The 20,703-nt window shown below is 34.5% G+C and overlaps 3 protein-coding genes across 3 annotated transcripts in view; 1 reads left to right on the top strand and 2 right to left on the bottom strand.

Annotated features, from left to right (window-relative positions):
- Positions 1-20,703, bottom strand: part of LOC139484313 (uncharacterized) — a 458,860-nt gene that overhangs the window by 221,858 nt on the left and 216,299 nt on the right. The gene's annotated exons all lie outside the window — the stretch shown is intronic.
- Positions 4,302-8,446, top strand: LOC139483612 (uncharacterized). The gene is made up of 2 exons (XM_071267609.1): positions 4,302-4,505; positions 6,500-8,446. The coding sequence occupies exons 1-2, from the start codon at positions 4,418-4,420 to the stop codon at positions 8,398-8,400; spliced, it is 1,989 nt and encodes a 662-aa protein (XP_071123710.1). The 5' UTR covers positions 4,302-4,417; the 3' UTR covers positions 8,401-8,446.
- Positions 10,916-12,657, bottom strand: LOC139483601 (uncharacterized). Its single transcript, XM_071267598.1, has one exon. The coding sequence runs from the start codon at positions 12,617-12,619 to the stop codon at positions 10,958-10,960; it is 1,662 nt and encodes a 553-aa protein (XP_071123699.1). The 5' UTR covers positions 12,620-12,657; the 3' UTR covers positions 10,916-10,957.

The following is a 20,703-nucleotide window of genomic DNA, read 5'->3' as shown; positions in this document are numbered from 1 at the left end:
CCATTATATTGTTTGAAATTTGAATACACCGATATAGTATTACTTCAAATCAAATATTTATATGAGTCTATCAAAAAAGCCAAGTTACATTGAACGAGTTTTAAATACACTTATACAAGTAATATACAATTAAGGTTTGTGAAGCAAGTTTCTTTAAAGGAGCTGAAAAAAACGATTTAATTCTCAATTTTCTATATAAGAAAATGTCTGTACAAAGTAAAGTATATGATATGTGAGGGCTTTTTGTTTTGTCATTTGATTAGGGACTTTCCGTTTTGGGTGTTTCTCAATGTTCTCTATTTTTGTGATTTTACTTATTCAACACAGGTCATAATAGCCACAATAAAGAAAATAAGATGATTAAATCTTGTTTCCTAGTTCATGATAATGACGCGATGACTTACAGATTGATGGATGCGATCGGTCCACACGATATATTACCGATGACTCATGTTTGTTACTCACTCCATCTAAACATCAAATTTTATATATACATGTACTGTAAAGTAGTTACGCAATCAAAATGCAATAATCCGCGATCAACGCAAATCTGTCACAAGAGTTTATGTGGAACATTCCATAAGACAAATACAAATTTATAAAATTATAGATCTTTATATTCTTACCCGGAACAATATTGTACATATTGTAGAACACTATGCAGCTCTTTCTCTACGATGAGACCTGCTTCGTGAGTAATGTACGACATAAATACAAACTGTATCAAAATATTAAATTGTATATAACTTAAATTATTAAATATTCGAAAGAAACCAACAGAAGTCAATTTAGGAATACGATATACCAGATAAAAGATAACCCAAATTCGTTGAAATCACTTGTAATTTCTCCAATGACTCCAGATTACCTCCGTTATACAAATGTAAACAAATTGTAAGACAAACTAATATATGATCATAATAAAAAAAAACAAATAGTTAGTTTGAATTTTGGCAATTTTTTGTCATGGATTTATACTTTGTATCAACCAGCCAACGAATTTGAATTCATCTACAATTTCTCATTAATGTCCAAGATAAAAACATTGAAGGGCAACAATCATATGTTTCTCCAAATGGCAACTGGGCTACCAGACGCCAACTGTGATAAATTCAACCCTTTGGGCTACCAAAAAAATGTGGAAAGTGACGTTATCCAATCAAAATGAACGTTACAAACGTTGTTGCATTAGAATTAATACTGATTATCCATCCGTTATATTTCACCCCTCTTTCATATTGTGTATTCACATTTCAATCAATAGTATGGAGTAAAAAGGTTGAGTTAATCAACATTTTAAACATTTACCATTTATCTCACAACCATTTTCAGTTTCGGTATCGGTTTCGATGTAAGTCACCAGTAAAACAATGTATTCTGGTAACATTCTGTCCAATCCATGACGCTTCTTTTGACAATATCTGAAAATATACAACAAACTGCAGAAACATATTCTTAAGGGTGGGATAGGGTAGGGTTTTGTGTTCCTTCGGAGTTCAAATCACGCAATGAACAAATCACGAAAAGCATGCAATTGTATACCAAATAAAAGTGGAAAAACCGCTTATGAAAAATGTAGGTTAACACAAGACGCTTTAGTCAGTCAAAGTTAAAGAAAAGTTAACTCCTCTATGCCACATGTAGAGCAGGATCTGCTTACCCTTTCGAGGCACTTGAGATCACCCCTAATTTTTGGTGGGGTTCGTGTTGTTTATTCTTTAGTTTTCTATGATGTGTCATGTGTATTATTGTTTGTCTGTTTGTCTTTTTCATTTTTAACCATGGAGTTGTCAGTTTATTTTCGATTTATGAGTTTGACTGTCCCTTTGGTATCTTTTGTCCCTCTTTTTTTTTCGCAGACGATACTCTCAATTTATTGAATTGATTAAATGCTGAATGATCAAATCTTATTACAAGTAATGTATTTAATAATGGTTAAAATTTAACTTTGCTTTTGTGATAGATTCATGTGAATTTTGTACTTAGGAGATAACTGTATTGTATTCTAAGCTCCGACGGCATCAATTGGGGATTTGATGGTCGAAAATAAAGTTTACTGGAGACGCGTTAGCGGAGACAGTAAACGGGTATTTTCGACCATCAAATCCCGAAATGATGCCGTCGGAGCTTAAAATACAATATTATTATCTCCATTCTAATGAAACTGACAGAAAACAACGTTAAAACATGTATTTAAAATCTGTCGTATGCCGTCTGCGCTTGCGCGTACGTCCCATAGCATCAATTGTCAATTGATGCCATGTAAGAAAGTGACGTTATCCAATCAAAATGAACGTTACAAACGTTGTTGCCTCTTTCGTCTTGTGTATTCGCATTTCAATCAATAGTTTGGAGTAAAAAGGTTGAGTTAATCAACATTATAAACATTTATCATTTATCTCACAACCATTTTTAGTTCTGGTATCGGTTTCGATGTTAGGTTTGGTATCGGCTCATGTTGAAATGTCTAATAATAGTGTTCTTGTTGTTCCAAAATACTTGCACCTCTTAGAAAATTGAAACAGTAGAATAGTGGAATGTTTGATAAGGGGTAACACTTTTCCTCGCAGCAGGCCCCTTTCGGCTCGCCCAGATATGTTGTAAGGCTTTGGAACATGCACATATCATCTCTGATGGATTCAATTTAATCAATTAATTGAAAACTATTTTATTTACAAATGGACAATAAATGCAAGTATTGGCACTCACACCACATCTACCTATATCTATTAAACAAAGTGGGATGAACTCTTTCTTAAATGAAGTTAAAAAAATTAGCAATTCAAATGTAAACTGAAATTAATTATTTCAAAAGTTGAACTAATGTAAAGTACATTTGCTTCTCGTTAACGTTCTGTTTAAAGTAGAAAAATGCACCAAAAGGGGTGATTAACTCTGTTCTCCAGTTGGGTGATACATCCCAAAGAGGTGTGGGGGCGACTGCGAGTGAATATGAATTAAATTTCTTATATTGTGATTTCTCGCGATTACGTTAACAGAGAAGGTACTAATGAAAACTTGCATAAATGAATATTTTTATAGAAACATCAAATTTAAATACTAAAACAGTAAATTTAACAATCAGCACTTGTATCTTAAATGATATGTTTAAATGAAAAATAAAATCACAAAACTCCGAGGAAAATTCAAAAAGGAATGTCACTAATCAAATGGCAAAATCAAAAGCTCAAACACATCAAACGAATGGATAACAACTGTCATAATCCTGTCTTGGTACATGCATTTTGTTAAGTAGAAAAGGGTGGACTAAACCTATTTTTAAAGCTAGTTAAACCTCTCAATTGTATGACCGTAGCATCAAATTCCGTGATATTGACAACGATGTGTGAATAAAACAAACAGATATAATAGGTAATAAACTGTTATCACAGAAATATGTCTCGCTTCTTGTAATTTCGATGATGCAAACGTTGAAATTAAAATAGCAACACTTTAACATGTAAGTTTTGCAAATATTCAAAGTCAATTAAACATGACTGAAAGTAGATGGAAATGAGATGTGCCAATGCTAAGACAACGTACTGTATAAAAAATACCATTGACTTATCATAAGTAATTCCCTTTAAACAGACCTAAAACCAAACAAATACATGAAAACTAAGCAAAAATTTCAAAATCAATAGACAATTACTGAGGGGTATTAAATCTCCATGAAAATGAGATATGCCAATGCTTATACAACTGCATAACAATTATCATTAAATTACCAATATTGGGTCCCCATATCCTGACCTAATCACAAACTAATACATGATAACTAAGCAAAAGTTAAAAGTCAATAGATCATAACTGAGGGGACGGGGCCAAATAATCTCCATGGTAATGAGATGTACAAATGATAATTCAACTACATACCAAATATCTTTGACCTACCACTAGTGGTTCATCATAAACTAAACCTAATCCCAAACTGATACATGTTGACCGCTGCCGCCGACGCCGGAAACAGCATACCTATGTCTCGCTTTTTGACTCCGTCAAGAGAAACAAACATGTCAATATGTCAAAAATACAAATAAAATTTAAAATAAACATTTATTTCATAAATAACTGATATGTATAAATTAAGGGAAATTAAACAAAACTTCACATCCATTACAATTGAACATAATTAAATATTGATGAACAGTTACAGTTACTATAGATATTATGATCAAATTAAAAACTAAACGTAGTTAAACCATTCAACCGTGTTGCAAAATATTTGGAAAAACCAATTTCATTTGAAGGTGAAAAATAACTTTTGTTTTGTACACACACATCCCTTTATTTATTTTTATGGGATTTCCTATGAATATTAAATGAGGCAGATACACAATAAACTGTCTACATGAAATACAAATACATGTGTTTACATATTTGGTATGTTAATATAAGGAATAACACTTAATTATACATGAATTGTGAAAAGACTATGGTCGACGTTCCAAACAAAATGACTTCAAACGCAGCTTGTTGGAAAATATGTTTTTTCGTTTCCATTTGTAAGTAACTGTATTATTACATACCTAGAATACTTTATATAAGTTAAAAGTATAGTTGTGTGTGTAAAGCTTTTAAAATTCAGTAAAGAGTTATATATTGAAAGTGACAGGTCCTCAAAGTTTTAAAGGATTGAGAGAAAGCGGAGGTATTGAAAGGTGTACGGCTAAATCCCCACTCGACCAATACCCAATATTATAATTTACCAGGAAGATAACTATCTCTCTCATGTTCTTTTCTATTATCTCTCTTTTCATCAAGTACTTTATATGGACACCAATAAGTAATGTTTATGGTTCGCAAAACAAATAAAAAATCAATGATCATGCATCAATCAAAAATCCGATGTCTTTATAAGGAGAAAAATCCCTTTTTAAAGAACATAAATTCAGAGGGAAGTATTCTTAAAGAATATTTAAGGTAGCACAATACAAAGATTGTTTCGCTCCCAATCAGACAACTTTAAACTGATGTAATTCATTTCATCCTTCTTTATATTTTATAAATGAAGTGAGAAAAGAAAAATGAAAGATTAATCTTCCAAATTGTGATAATTTCATTATGACATAATTATTAAATAATCAATTGTTATATAATTAGTTGCTATATTGTTATGTCCACACTTGAATGAATTTAGCGTCTATGTTCTTCATAGCATTCCAAAATATTTTATAGATTCTTGTACAACACAGCTTGACCTCCAAAAGCTGTCTCAGATTTCAAAAAACATCAATAGAACAAATTGTGTACCCAATTGAATTTAGTGATCTCTTATCAATTGATAATGCAAACTTCATTGAAGATTTATGAGAAAATGAAATACAATAGGAAAAATCTGAGACACTGTTTTGGAAGTAAAACTGTGTTGTGCGAGAATCTATAAAATATTTTGGGGTGCTATGAATAACAAAGAAGCTAAATTCATTCAAGTATGGACATCCCAATATAGCAACTAATTACATAACAATTAATTATGTAATAATTATGTCATAATGAAATTATCACAATTTGAAAGATTAATCATTAATCATTCTTCTTTCTTTTGGTACCTCATTTATAAAATTTAAAGAAGGATGAGTGAAATTACAACAGTTTTAAGATGTCTGATTGGGGATGAAAAAGCTTTGTATTGTGCTACATTAAACCGCCATAGAGGATCTAAAATACTTTAGTGTTTAAATAGAACAATAAAAGAAACCATGCAAGGGATGGATTTTTTACTCCAATAATGAAATAAGCTTTAGGAAGATTGATCGATTGACAATGTTGACGTTTAAATGTAAAATATTTCATGCATATTCAGGAAGAAAAAACGAATAGAAGTAAATACAATACTAAATTAAGAATTTGGATATCCCTATGAAATGTTTCGCCTTTCTATTATTAGGTTGGTTCAGTAAAATTGGCACCGTTGAATTGAATGAAGGATGATTATTTCGATTGCAACTGATAACTGGGATTAAGCTATCTGACCGTTCCTCTATATATATATATATATATTTGTGAGATTTATTACAAAATTTAATTAGTTGTACTATTATAATAGCATATTTCCTAACCTTTTGTGGTTGTTAGAAACGGCACGCATAACAATATTGAAATTACACTAAATGTATTTTCTCCCTATATTTAGTTCACAAAACGGCCATTCTCAAATTCTTTCAATTTCATGTTGTATTTTATAACATGTAACAAACCTTTAAGCGTAGAATATTACTCTGGTCTGCAAATATTGAAAGGTTTCTCATTTTTCATTCACAAAAAAGAATTTAAAAAAAAAGACAATGGAAAACTGTGAAACAATTCAGAAGTGAAAAACCAACGACTTGATTTATTCGAATATAAAAATCAGATGATGTGGTCGGATTGCCTATAAAGCAACTGCCCAGCGGAGACGATATATCGTCGAGGTTTACATCTTTAGATCATCGTTCATAATTTACATTATATTTCATTTAAATCAAATACTAATACTTATGTTATTCTCCTTGTATAGGTCTTACTTCTTTAACTGTACTTGAAGACCCACAGTTGTCGTTACGGGAAATGATTAAACGACTACTAGAGATGAATAAACCCGTTATTAATGATGACAGACAAAACAAATACTGCAGCTACATAATGCGATTTTTGTCCTATTTTAGCGGAGAAAGATGTATGGTTGCTGGAAGTACGCAGGAGCAGACACGATTAAGAATCAGACAAGACGAAGGTGATTTCGATTACCTAATAATTTCTGCAATATCTATTCCTGTTAGTGCTTTAGAGTACAGAGAAGATCTTCCTTGTTTTGTCCACATAAATGGACTTCAGTTGGTTGACAAACTTCCGACTGTTAAACTGATTGATGGTCGTTATCTACCAAGTAATTTACTTAGTGAAATAAGACCAGAAGCTTTCAAGCATATGAGAGATTTTCACAAACTAGTCTCACATTTTAGAAAAACACGTGGTCCCAACAGTTTGCACGTGGCAATAGATCATAATATAAAGCCAGGAAAAACGTTAGTTTCGTACCGTGATGTTGATTGTCCAGCTTTAGATATCAAAAACGTTAAAATTAATATGCAAATAATATCTGATAATTTAAAACAAAGTATTGATGAGCAGATATTTGAAAGAAAAGATGATTTGATGTATCCGATTAAAAGAGCAGTTAATTTAGTAAACGCTTTTGAGAAAGCTGACATTAGATCAGATTCAAAAGGGTCTATTTTTTTTCAAACGTATGGCCCCATTATAGATGCACTTTCTTTTGAAACTGATGAAAATACTAGCTATCAAAACATAACAGATACTTGTCCAAATGAGGAGTTTTATAGAAAAAACAAACAATCTTTTATGTGTATGAAGCCAACATACAACAATATTGATGACAATACCAATGCAGAAGAGTTCGACAAAGGCGATGTTATACTAAAGTACAAATCCAAATCAAGCAAAGATTTTATACCAGCATTCCCGCTTGCTGGGAAGCCAAGATTTCTTGATGAGTGGAAACAACGTAAACGCGTCTGGCCACCAGAACATGTAGTGAATGATATTTACAATAGCGAGTTCTTTGTTGTTGCAAAACCGGCCTTGACAAAACGAGAGCGAAACAAAGATTTTTGTTTGGCATACAACAATGGCGAAATAAAGCTGGCGAGAGCAATGACCAGTGTTCAAAAGAAAGTTGTTCTCATTCTTAAAGCTATCAAAAAGAGTTTACTGCAAGATTATTCAGAAATATTAACTACGTTTCATTGGAAAACAGCAGTTTATTGGAACTCAGAAACAATCAATTCGTTATTACTGGTTGATACAGAAGACAACGTGTTGAAATTGTTGATTAAAGTTCTAGATTACATGATCAATTGTTTGCGAAGTAGAGAACTGCAACATTTCTTTATTCCAAGCAATCTTTTTGCGGGGATGAATGAAAACATTTCTTTTGAAATTGAGATCAAAATTACGAAAATTCGGGAAAATCCGATCAAAGCTTTAAATGCTTTTTTCGCTGGACAGACGTTTGATGAAGTAAAATATGAAAAAATTCCGGCAGAAAAGGTAGCAGAATTCCGGAAAGCATATAATGATCTAAGCGAAAGTTCAAATATTGATATCCTCATTCCTATACTAAAGAGATTTTCGAGTGAAAGTAAAGAAAGAGTAAGGGTGGCATTACATGATGTTCTCACAGATGCACTACCATTTTTCATCGAAGAAATGGCAAGGAGACGAGATAAGAGTCAAGTAAATTTACCATTAAAACAGTTAATACTGTCAACTCAAATTCGCAAAGAAAGTTTTATTGACATGGTCGTTAACCATTTATTTGACAAAGGTAGGGAAAATGAAGTAAATGATAAAAACATTGCTGAGATTTTGATGAATCTAATTTTACAAAAAGTATAATATAAATAAAAATATGTTACTTCTCCTGTAATATGATGTCATCATCCTGTATACCTGTTGCACTTTGTAGAGAGTGAGCAGTTTAGCGCTATAAAACCAGGTTCAGTCCACCATTTTTTTACATTTGAAAATGCCTGTACAAAGTAAGGAATATGACAATTGTTGTCCATTCGTTTGATGTGTTTTATCATTTGATTTTGCCATTTGATTAGGGACTTTCCGTTTTGAATTTTCCTCGGAGTTCAGTTTTTTTGTGATTTTACTTTTTTTTGGAAATACAGCTGTTTCTCAAACTACGCCTCTTTTGGGAAGATATTGAATATTCATAGATAATTAATTTTGTTTACGTACTGGTTCCCAGTTATGATCTCTATGTTTCATCTCAGAGAGATATAACTTGGGAATGTTACCAGTACATATACATATACCTAGATAATGAAAATTCCTAAATAAACTCATCATAGATACAAGGACTAAATTTTGTATATACGCCGCCAGACGCGCGTTTCGTCTACAAAAGACTCATCAGTGACGCTCGAATCCAAAAAAGTTAAAAAGGCCAAATAAAGTACGAAGTTGAAGAGCATTGAGGACCAAAATTCCTTAAACATATAACGCACGTCTGGCGTAATATAAAATTCTAATCCTGGTATCTATGATGAGTTTATAACTATGAAGTTTCGTAAAAAAAAATATCCTTGAATGCAGAAAGTTAATATGCACTACTGTTTTATTCAAATTCAAAACATATTTTCAATATTTATATGCCTCGAATTTCCAAGAGTTCAAAACTTGTAAAAATATTCTGTACAATCCTTCTCTACACATTGGGTCTTCTTCAAACAAAAATAATTACAGTAGATGTATGTTTCATTATAATACGTTATTCTGATTGGCTAACTAACAATCTCGTGATATTCCTTAATCAATTGCATTACACAATGCAACTTTTCATTTATGATGACACGAGGTCTCACAATAAAGTGCACAGGTAAATGAAATAAAAACATGATAAAAGGCGTGTTTTCATGATCTTGTAGGTAAAATGTAATTATAAGTATTGAATGCTTTTTTTTTTGTAACTTTATAGGGTTGTAAAAGCGTTGACCGTGCGCACATTTTTAGTATGAAGCGCTTCCGCGCTTCATACAAAATGTACTTCGGTCAACGCTTTTACAACCCTTTAAAGTTACAAAAAAGAGCATTCAATTCTTAATTAAAACTTTTACCACAAAAAAAACTCAATAAAAAAAGCATTATACATACATTATATGTAATCGAGATATGCGATTTTCATGCGTCCACTTTTCTAGATTTACCTTCATCAGGAACTCCCAAAGCTGCATAGTTGAAATCCAAGGATGTATAAGAACCGAAACACTTTAAAAACAGCTATTATTAAGAATTCCTTTTAAAATTGTTATACGATGATGACTGATGTACCCATATTTTGACTATTTTATTTATTGTGTCTGTTTAGTTAACGCATCAATGTAAATATAACGGACTGTCATCAAAGTGAGAGGGTTAGCGCTATAAAACCAGCCTGTAACAAGTCAGGAATATGACAGTTCTTGTCCATTCATTTGTTATGCGTTTTGTTATTTGATTTTGCCATGTGATTATGGACTTTCCGAATTGATTTTCCTCTATGTTCAGTATTTTTGTGATTTGTTATCTGTTTCAACTATATAGAATGTTGTTTTTCATCTGTTTTTCAATTACTGAGATTGTTGTTTTTTATATGATTATCAATAATGTTTTGTAGTTTCAGTGTTCAGGAAGTAATTGAACAATATTCTAGGATGTGTGTATCATGTTGTTTTTAAATAGTGTTTGTTCGTACATATACCTAGCATGCATTCGTTACATATAAAGTGACAAACATTCCTCAAATACATTTTTCAAATTCTGATTGAGTTGGGAGCTTTCAAACTTGTCAAACTATACATGACTTTCTGTTTTAAAATAGACTCGTCATACTGAAATCCAACCCAGACGTCACTGGGAATTAGAAATATGGTCACTTTAATCGCCTAAGTCGGGCGTTTGTTTGGCTGTGCGGGGATAAGCAAGTACGTAGTTACTTCCGGTAAGATTCGGAACGATGAATCTGGTACCTCATCTAGAGAAGGTGCAACACTGTCTAAACGTTTTAAAAATCCTTTGCAACAACTTAGAAGTATTCATAGGGTTTTTTCAAGGCAAAATTGCTGTTTCTATCCAATATATCCACATTTTTCAGTGGTAATCCAAATTTTCACATATCTTTGTCCCCGGCAGCCTCCATAAGAGGATAACATATTAGCTTCATTGTTAAATTATTTGTGTCTTGCCATGTGTGTAATAGCTGCCACTGAACGTAAAGCAACCAACAATCAATCAATAATAGCAATCACACTGAAATTTAATGTTAACTTGATAATAAGATATAGGTTCTCAAACTATAATTATCTTGTTTATAAACATAGCATCAATTAATACACATTTTATTAGTACTTTAATATTAGAACAACTTAAGCAGTTTAGATTCAGTCCACACAAAAGCAAAATGAACTCACAAGACTTTCGCTATCATTATTTCAACATGGTCAAAAAAATTGCATGCAATTTGCAAATTTTCTTCTTGATCATTGTTTAAACATCTAACCATCGATATATTGACTTCGTCTCCTCCGAACTTTGTGAGGAAGTCGCCATTTTCGGATAAAATATGAACGACATTACAATAGTAGTCTGTAGTTATAATTACTAACCCAGTAGAGGTTGTCACTATGTCACAAGGATTAAATTTGTCCATGTCATGCGCATTATATGTCCATTTTACATGACCTCCTTCATTTAATGCAACGACCCTGCCTACATAGAATCTATGATCTATAACACAAATGTCACCATTTTTGTTAGTTGTAATTTTATCAGGGAAAGAAAATATTTTTTCATTATTTATGTCTAGTTCAAATGTCTTAATCTGTACTTTTTCTTCATTCAGAACTAAGAGACCACTTTGTTCGCCATTATGAAAACTTGAGAATCCAACCAAAATGTTTCCATTGTCACAGGCATGAATGCCTCGAACTTGTTTTGACTCGAGGGACGAAAAGGTTTCTGTTTCACTGTTTTTGGTAATGCACTTTATCTCCGAGCTTTGAGCAATTGAAAATAGTATAATGCCATCTTTTGTAATTGTCAAGTCAAAAACATCATCCGAAATTTCTTTTTCCTTTGAAATGATACATTCGGACTCAGGATCACTGAAAGAGACATTTCCTAGAAAATATACATCTAGCTTGTTCTTCTTAAATACTATCGTCGTGTCATTTCCATGATTGCCTTTAATTCCAGAAACATTAATATCTTCAATTTGATATTTACTTTTGATAAAAAGTTCTGGTATTTTAATCAAAGATCCAAAGTCGATGCAATGAGAAGAAGGAGTCTTGAAAATAAACTTTTGTTTTGATCCTTTTACAGTATTTTCTAGTGCTATCTTTTTGTCTATTTGCCCAATAGTTGTTAGAATAGAAGTTGCTTCGTGCGATTTGAAAGTTTCCTGGATCTTGTTCTTTTGATGTTTCAGATTTACTTCATACACACGTACTTTTTGCTGCTTCAGAGATATAACTGTATTTTCAGTTTTTCGAAACTCCTCTAGATCTTTCAAAAGACGTTTTGCATCATTTGTTGCTTGTACTTTTATTTCACTTTCTCTCTGCTCTATTTTTAATCTGACGTCATCATAGTTTCTTGATATTTCTTCCTCTTCCTTACTTATCATTGTCATTATTCCAGGAAGTGTTTGCAAATCGTTATCAATCTCTCTTTGTATATTTTTCAATCTTTGTTGTTGATCTTTGTAAATGAGTTCAAGTTCAATAAGGTTGTGATCACGATGTTCAAGAAAACATGAAGGGCAGATTGGCTTTTTACACTCTTTGCAAAAGTGATAACATTTTTTATTTGGATGCTCTAAGCATACAATTTTTTGAAGATCCATCTCCCTAGTCCATTCCGCTACCGTTAAGGTAGTACTAGACTCAGTTCTGAGTGCTTGTATATCGATAATACGATGTTGATTTGAATCTTTGATTCTTGAATGTCTTCCAGTCTTGCAATTTTCACAAAGATTAAGGTCACAGTTTAAACATTTCCATCGTACACCTCCTCTAACGTTCCGATTTATATCACAAAATTGACAGTTTACAAGTTGTTGAGCCATTTACCCTATTACAAAAATTTCAAAATCTCAGTGTGGTATATTTCAACGGGCTGAAGTACGTTCACTATTCACTATTCACTTTTCACTATTCAAAATTCATGAATAGTGAACTGTGTTTTTTTGCACTATTCACTATTCAAGTTTGTGAAATTGAATAAATTTAGTATCAACTTGTATATGTATATGTATATGTAAAAATGAGAAGAAAAAAAAAAACGATATGGTATGCTTGCCAATGAGACAACTCTTGACACAGATATTTAAAACAGCTACTCACCGTACGGCCTTCGACAATGCACAAGTCCCTACAGCACTGTCAGCTATGAAAGGCCCCGAAATGACAATGTAAAACAATTCAAACGAGAAAACTAACGGCATTATTATTTTATCAAAAGAATGAACAAAAAACAAGTATGTAATACACCAAGAAACGACATTCACTTGGGACAGGCACATACACACGGAATGTGGCGGAGTTAAACATGTTAGCAGATCCCAACCCCAACCTAACCTAGGATAGTGGTATAACAGTACCCCATAAGAACCAACTATAATAAAAGTACTGAATTACTGAACATCGGTCATAAGCACCTGTCTCCCATCTCTACGCATGAAAGTAAGGTTAATGTACAAAGAAATATTTATTTTGTACGATAAGTTCGTGCATACTTCTTAATCTCTTTTATATATATTTCTCTGATTGTAGTAATACAAATCAGTATACTCTGCCCAGACGATAAGGAATGTTATGATGCACTCGATAATGTCTCCGAAATTATAGATCGGTTACCAGTCAAAAACAAAAGATACAATGTACGCAAGTAGAATTCCTACTGTAGCAATGCATCGGAATGCCCTCATGGTTATCGCGATGTAAAAATCAGTTGTAAAAGGCTTCACTCATCAGATAGATATAAGGATAAATACATACAACAACAAGAATGTGTCCTCAGTACACGAATGCCCCACTCGCACTATCATTTTCCATGTTCAGTGGACCGTGAAATTGGGGTAAAAACTCTAATTTGGCATTAAAATTAGAAAGATCATATCATAGGGGACATGTGTACTAAGTTTGAAGTCGATTGGACTTAAACTTCATCAAAAACTACCTTGACCAAAAACTTTAACCTGAAGCGGGACAGACGGACGGACGGACGGACGAACGAACAGACGGACGGACGGACGCACAGACCAGAAAACATAATGCCCCTCTACTATTGTAGGTGGGGCATAAAACACAGAGTGAACGTGGCCGGGTACTTGTACATCCCAACAATAAAAAGACACTCAGTGCAGATCTGGGTGTGTTCGGTACTCAATTACTGACAGCTAGTTCAAAACAAATAACAACTAATAAAAAATGCACCTCAGACTAAATTATCAAGCATAGCATATCCAACATAGTTAAGAACAGAGAGAGAAAAAAACATGACATTGTGCATGCAATGCCAAGATACAGGAATCATCAGAGTGTAGAAAAGATCAATGGAATTTATTTTACTATCCAATATAAACAATATTCAAAGAATAAATTACAGGGCGAATTCGTAACCTTTTAGAATAAGATCGTTAAGTTGATTTGTTAAGTGTAATGTCTGTAATGAATTGCTATAGGAATTCGATTAGAATACGAGGTTTGTGTAATATATAGTATTAAGGTATAAACAGATAGGATATTTGGTATGCAGATCCCTTTTATCTAGAATTATTTATTCTTTACGTAAAATATTGAACTTGATCATGCATCTCAAAATCCACTTCTAATACATATCTAGGAGCTTACGGTACAATTGTCGCACATATTGTCACAATTATTACACATATTTGAATGGGTGTGTGGGGTCCACTTTTATTAATCAAGCATTAAAATGCTCATTCGTTTCCTGCATGGGATGTCCACATAAAATGAAATCAACCATTTAAACGGTACTCCCTGTGTCAGGGGAGGGAAAAAGAGTAAACATGTCTCAAAGTGCCAATAATTTCAAAATCTCATTTTCCAACATTTAAATTTCTCACATACTTATATATTTATAAATAAAGACTTTATGTAAAATATAAAAAGTCTATTAGGACAATAGGAGGTAATATACCCAAGGACTGAAAGTTTCGTATAAAAAACTAGGGGTGTTTCCCCGATAAAATCTAATAATAAACGGCCGAACCTAAGAAAAAATACACCACAAATTACCTTACGATCGAGTTTTGAACCCCCGTATCCCCTAATTACAGGTATATCCTATATATCCTAAGAAAGGTAATAGAAGGGGGAACAAAACCTATATAGTGAATATGTGGCACAGATGCGATTTAAGGGGTAACAAGTGACCGAAAAGCGAAAACGGCCGAACCTAAGAAAAAATACACCACAAATTACCTTACGATCGAGTTTTGAACCCCCGTATCCCCTAATTACAGGTATATCCTATATATCCTAAGAAAGGTAATAGAAGGGGGAACAAAACCTATATAGTGAATATGTGGCACAGATGCGATTTAAGGGGTAACAAGTGACCGAAAAGCGAAAACGGCCGAACCTAAGAAAAAATACACCACAAATTACCTTACGATCGAGTTTTGAACCCCCGTATCCCCTAATTACAGGTATATCCTATATATCCTAAGAAAGGTAATAGAAGGGGGAACAAAACCTATATAGTGAATATGTGGCACAGATGCGATTTAAGGGGTAACAAGTGACCGAAAAGCGAAAACGGCCGAACCTAAGAAAAAATACACCACAAATTACCTTACGATCGAGTTTTGAACCCCCGTATCCCCTAATTACAGGTATATCCTATATATCCTAAGAAAGGTAATAGAAGGGGGAACAAAACCTATATAGTGAATATGTGGCACAGATGCGATTTAAGGGGTAACAAGTGACCGAAAAGCGAAAACGGCCGAACCTAAGAAAAAATACACCACAAATTACCTTACGATCGAGTTTTGAACCCCCGTATCCCCTAATTACAGGTATATCCTATATATCCTAAGAAAGGTAATAGAAGGGGGAACAAAACCTATATAGTGAATATGTGGCACAGATGCGATTTAAGGGGTAACAAGTGACCGAAAAGCGAAAACGGCCGAACCTAAGAAAAAATACACCACAAATTACCTTACGATCGAGTTTTGAACCCCCGTATCCCCTAATTACAGGTATATCCTATATATCCTAAGAAAGGTAATAGAAGGGGGAACAAAACCTATATAGTGAATATGTGGCACAGATGCGATTTAAGGGGTAACAAGTGACCGAAAAGCGAAAACGGCCGAACCTAAGAAAAAATACACCACAAATTACCTTACGATCGAGTTTTGAACCCCCGTATCCCCTAATTACAGGTATATCCTATATATCCTAAGAAAGGTAATAGAAGGGGGAACAAAACCTATATAGTGAATATGTGGCACAGATGCGATTTAAGGGGTAACAAGTGACCGAAAAGCGAAAACGGCCGAACCTAAGAAAAAATACACCACAAATTACCTTACGATCGAGTTTTGAACCCCCGTATCCCCTAATTACAGGTATATCCTATATATCCTAAGAAAGGTAATAGAAGGGGGAACAAAACCTATATAGTGAATATGTGGCACAGATGCGATTTAAGGGGTAACAAGTGACCGAAAAGCGAAAACGGCCGAACCTAAGAAAAAATACACCACAAATTACCTTACGATCGAGTTTTGAACCCCCGTATCCCCTAATTACAGGTATATCCTATATATCCTAAGAAAGGTAATAGAAGGGGGAACAAAACCTATATAGTGAATATGTGGCACAGATGCGATTTAAGGGGTAACAAGTGACCGAAAAGCGAAAACGGCCGAACCTAAGAAAAAATACACCACAAATTACCTTACGATCGAGTTTTGAACCCCCGTATCCCCTAATTACAGGTATATCCTATATATCCTAAGAAAGGTAATAGAAGGGGGAACAAAACCTATATAGTGAATATGTGGCACAGATGCGATTTAAGGGGTAACAAGTGACCGAAAAGCGAAAACGGCCGAACCTAAGAAAAAATACACCACAAATTACCTTACGATCGAGTTTTGAACCCCCGTATCCCCTAATTACAGGTATATCCTATATATCCTAAGAAAGGTAATAGAAGGGGGAACAAAACCTATATAGTGAATATGTGGCACAGATGCGATTTAAGGGGTAACAAGTGACCGAAAAGCGAAAACGGCCGAACCTAAGAAAAAATACACCACAAATTACCTTACGATCGAGTTTTGAACCCCCGTATCCCCTAATTACAGGTATATCCTATATATCCTAAGAAAGGTAATAGAAGGGGGAACAAAACCTATATAGTGAATATGTGGCACAGATGCGATTTAAGGGGTAACAAGTGACCGAAAAGCGAAAACGGCCGAACCTAAGAAAAAATACACCACAAATTACCTTACGATCGAGTTTTGAACCCCCGTATCCCCTAATTACAGGTATATCCTATATATCCTAAGAAAGGTAATAGAAGGGGGAACAAAACCTATATAGTGAATATGTGGCACAGATGCGATTTAAGGGGTAACAAGTGACCGAAAAGCGAAAACGGCCGAACCTAAGAAAAAATACACCACAAATTACCTTACGATCGAGTTTTGAACCCCCGTATCCCCTAATTACAGGTATATCCTATATATCCTAAGAAAGGTAATAGAAGGGGGAACAAAACCTATATAGTGAATATGTGGCACAGATGCGATTTAAGGGGTAACAAGTGACCGAAAAGCGAAAACGGCCGAACCTAAGAAAAAATACACCACAAATTACCTTACGATCGAGTTTTGAACCCCCGTATCCCCTAATTACAGGTATATCCTATATATCCTAAGAAAGGTAATAGAAGGGGGAACAAAACCTATATAGTGAATATGTGGCACAGATGCGATTTAAGGGGTAACAAGTGACCGAAAAGCGAAAACGGCCGAACCTAAGAAAAAATACACCACAAATTACCTTACGATCGAGTTTTGAACCCCCGTATCCCCTAATTACAGGTATATCCTATATATCCTAAGAAAGGTAATAGAAGGGGGAACAAAACCTATATAGTGAATATGTGGCACAGATGCGATTTAAGGGGTAACAAGTGACCGAAAAGCGAAAACGGCCGAACCTAAGAAAAAATACACCACAAATTACCTTACGATCGAGTTTTGAACCCCCGTATCCCCTAATTACAGGTATATCCTATATATCCTAAGAAAGGTAATAGAAGGGGGAACAAAACCTATATAGTGAATATGTGGCACAGATGCGATTTAAGGGGTAACAAGTGACCGAAAAGCGAAAACGGCCGAACCTAAGAAAAAATACACCACAAATTACCTTACGATCGAGTTTTGAACCCCCGTATCCCCTAATTACAGGTATATCCTATATATCCTAAGAAAGGTAATAGAAGGGGGAACAAAACCTATATAGTGAATATGTGGCACAGATGCGATTTAAGGGGTAACAAGTGACCGAAAAGCGAAAACGGCCGAACCTAAGAAAAAATACACCACAAATTACCTTACGATCGAGTTTTGAACCCCCGTATCCCCTAATTACAGGTATATCCTATATATCCTAAGAAAGGTAATAGAAGGGGGAACAAAACCTATATAGTGAATATGTGGCACAGATGCGATTTAAGGGGTAACAAGTGACCGAAAAGCGAAAACGGCCGAACCTAAGAAAAAATACACCACAAATTACCTTACGATCGAGTTTTGAACCCCCGTATCCCCTAATTACAGGTATATCCTATATATCCTAAGAAAGGTAATAGAAGGGGGAACAAAACCTATATAGTGAATATGTGGCACAGATGCGATTTAAGGGGTAACAAGTGACCGAAAAGCGAAAACGGCCGAACCTAAGAAAAAATACACCACAAATTACCTTACGATCGAGTTTTGAACCCCCGTATCCCCTAATTACAGGTATATCCTATATATCCTAAGAAAGGTAATAGAAGGGGGAACAAAACCTATATAGTGAATATGTGGCACAGATGCGATTTAAGGGGTAACAAGTGACCGAAAAGCGAAAACGGCCGAACCTAAGAAAAAATACACCACAAATTACCTTACGATCGAGTTTTGAACCCCCGTATCCCCTAATTACAGGTATATCCTATATATCCTAAGAAAGGTAATAGAAGGGGGAACAAAACCTATATAGTGAATATGTGGCACAGATGCGATTTAAGGGGTAACAAGTGACCGAAAAGCGAAAACGGCCGAACCTAAGAAAAAATACACCACAAATTACCTTACGATCGAGTTTTGAACCCCCGTATCCCCTAATTACAGGTATATCCTATATATCCTAAGAAAGGTAATAGAAGGGGGAACAAAACCTATATAGTGAATATGTGGCACAGATGCGATTTAAGGGGTAACAAGTGACCGAAAAGCGAAAACGGCCGAACCTAAGAAAAAATACACCACAAATTACCTTACGATCGAGTTTTGAACCCCCGTATCCCCTAATTACAGGTATATCCTATATATCCTAAGAAAGGTAATAGAAGGGGGAACAAAACCTATATAGTGAATATGTGGCACAGATGCGATTTAAGGGGTAACAAGTGACCGAAAAGCGAAAACGGCCGAACCTAAGAAAAAATACACCACAAATTACCTTACGATCGAGTTTTGAACCCCCGTATCCCCTAATTACAGGTATATCCTATATATCCTAAGAAAGGTAATAGAAGGGGGAACAAAACCTATATAGTGAATATGTGGCACAGATGCGATTTAAGGGGTAACAAGTGACCGAAAAGCGAAAACGGCCGAACCTAAGAAAAAATACACCACAAATTACCTTACGATCGAGTTTTGAACCCCCGTATCCCCTAATTACAGGTATATCCTATATATCCTAAGAAAGGTAATAGAAGGGGGAACAAAACCTATATAGTGAATATGTGGCACAGATGCGATTTAAGGGGTAACAAGTGACCGAAAAGCGAAAACGGCCGAACCTAAGAAAAAATACACCACAAATTACCTTACGATCGAGTTTTGAACCCCCGTATCCCCTAATTACAGGTATATCCTATATATCCTAAGAAAGGTAATAGAAGGGGGAACAAAACCTATATAGTGAATATGTGGCACAGATGCGATTTAAGGGGTAACAAGTGACCGAAAAGCGAAAACGGCCGAACCTAAGAAAAAATACACCACAAATTACCTTACGATCGAGTTTTGAACCCCCGTATCCCCTAATTACAGGTATATCCTATATATCCTAAGAAAGGTAATAGAAGGGGGAACAAAACCTATATAGTGAATATGTGGCACAGATGCGATTTAAGGGGTAACAAGTGACCGAAAAGCGAAAACGGCCGAACCTAAGAAAAAATACACCACAAATTACCTTACGATCGAGTTTTGAACCCCCGTATCCCCTAATTACAGGTATATCCTATATATCCTAAGAAAGGTAATAGAAGGGGGAACAAAACCTATATAGTGAATATGTGGCACAGATGCGATTTAAGGGGTAACAAGTGACCGAAAAGCGAAAACGGCCGAACCTAAGAAAAAATACACCACAAATTACCTTACGATCGAGTTTTGAACCCCCGTATCCCCTAATTACAGGTATATCCTATATATCCTAAGAAAGGTAATAGAAGGGGGAACAAAACCTATATAGTGAATATGTGGCACAGATGCGATTTAAGGGGTAACAAGTGACCGAAAAGCGAAAACGGCCGAACCTAAGAAAAAATACACCACAAATTACCTTACGATCGAGTTTTGAACCCCCGTATCCCCTAATTACAGGTATATCCTATATATCCTAAGAAAGGTAATAGAAGGGGGAACAAAACCTATATAGTGAATATGTGGCACAGATGCGATTTAAGGGGTAACAAGTGACCGAAAAGCGAAAACGGCCGAACCTAAGAAAAAATACACCACAAATTACCTTACGATCGAGTTTTGAACCCCCGTATCCCCTAATTACAGGTATATCCTATATATCCTAAGAAAGGTAATAGAAGGGGGAACAAAACCTATATAGTGAATATGTGGCACAGATGCGATTTAAG

Source organism: Mytilus edulis, chromosome 1 (genome assembly GCF_963676685.1).
Source record: "Mytilus edulis chromosome 1, xbMytEdul2.2, whole genome shotgun sequence".
NCBI lineage: Eukaryota > Metazoa > Mollusca > Bivalvia > Mytilida > Mytilidae > Mytilus > Mytilus edulis.
This window is presented reverse-complemented; position numbering and strand designations above follow the sequence as displayed.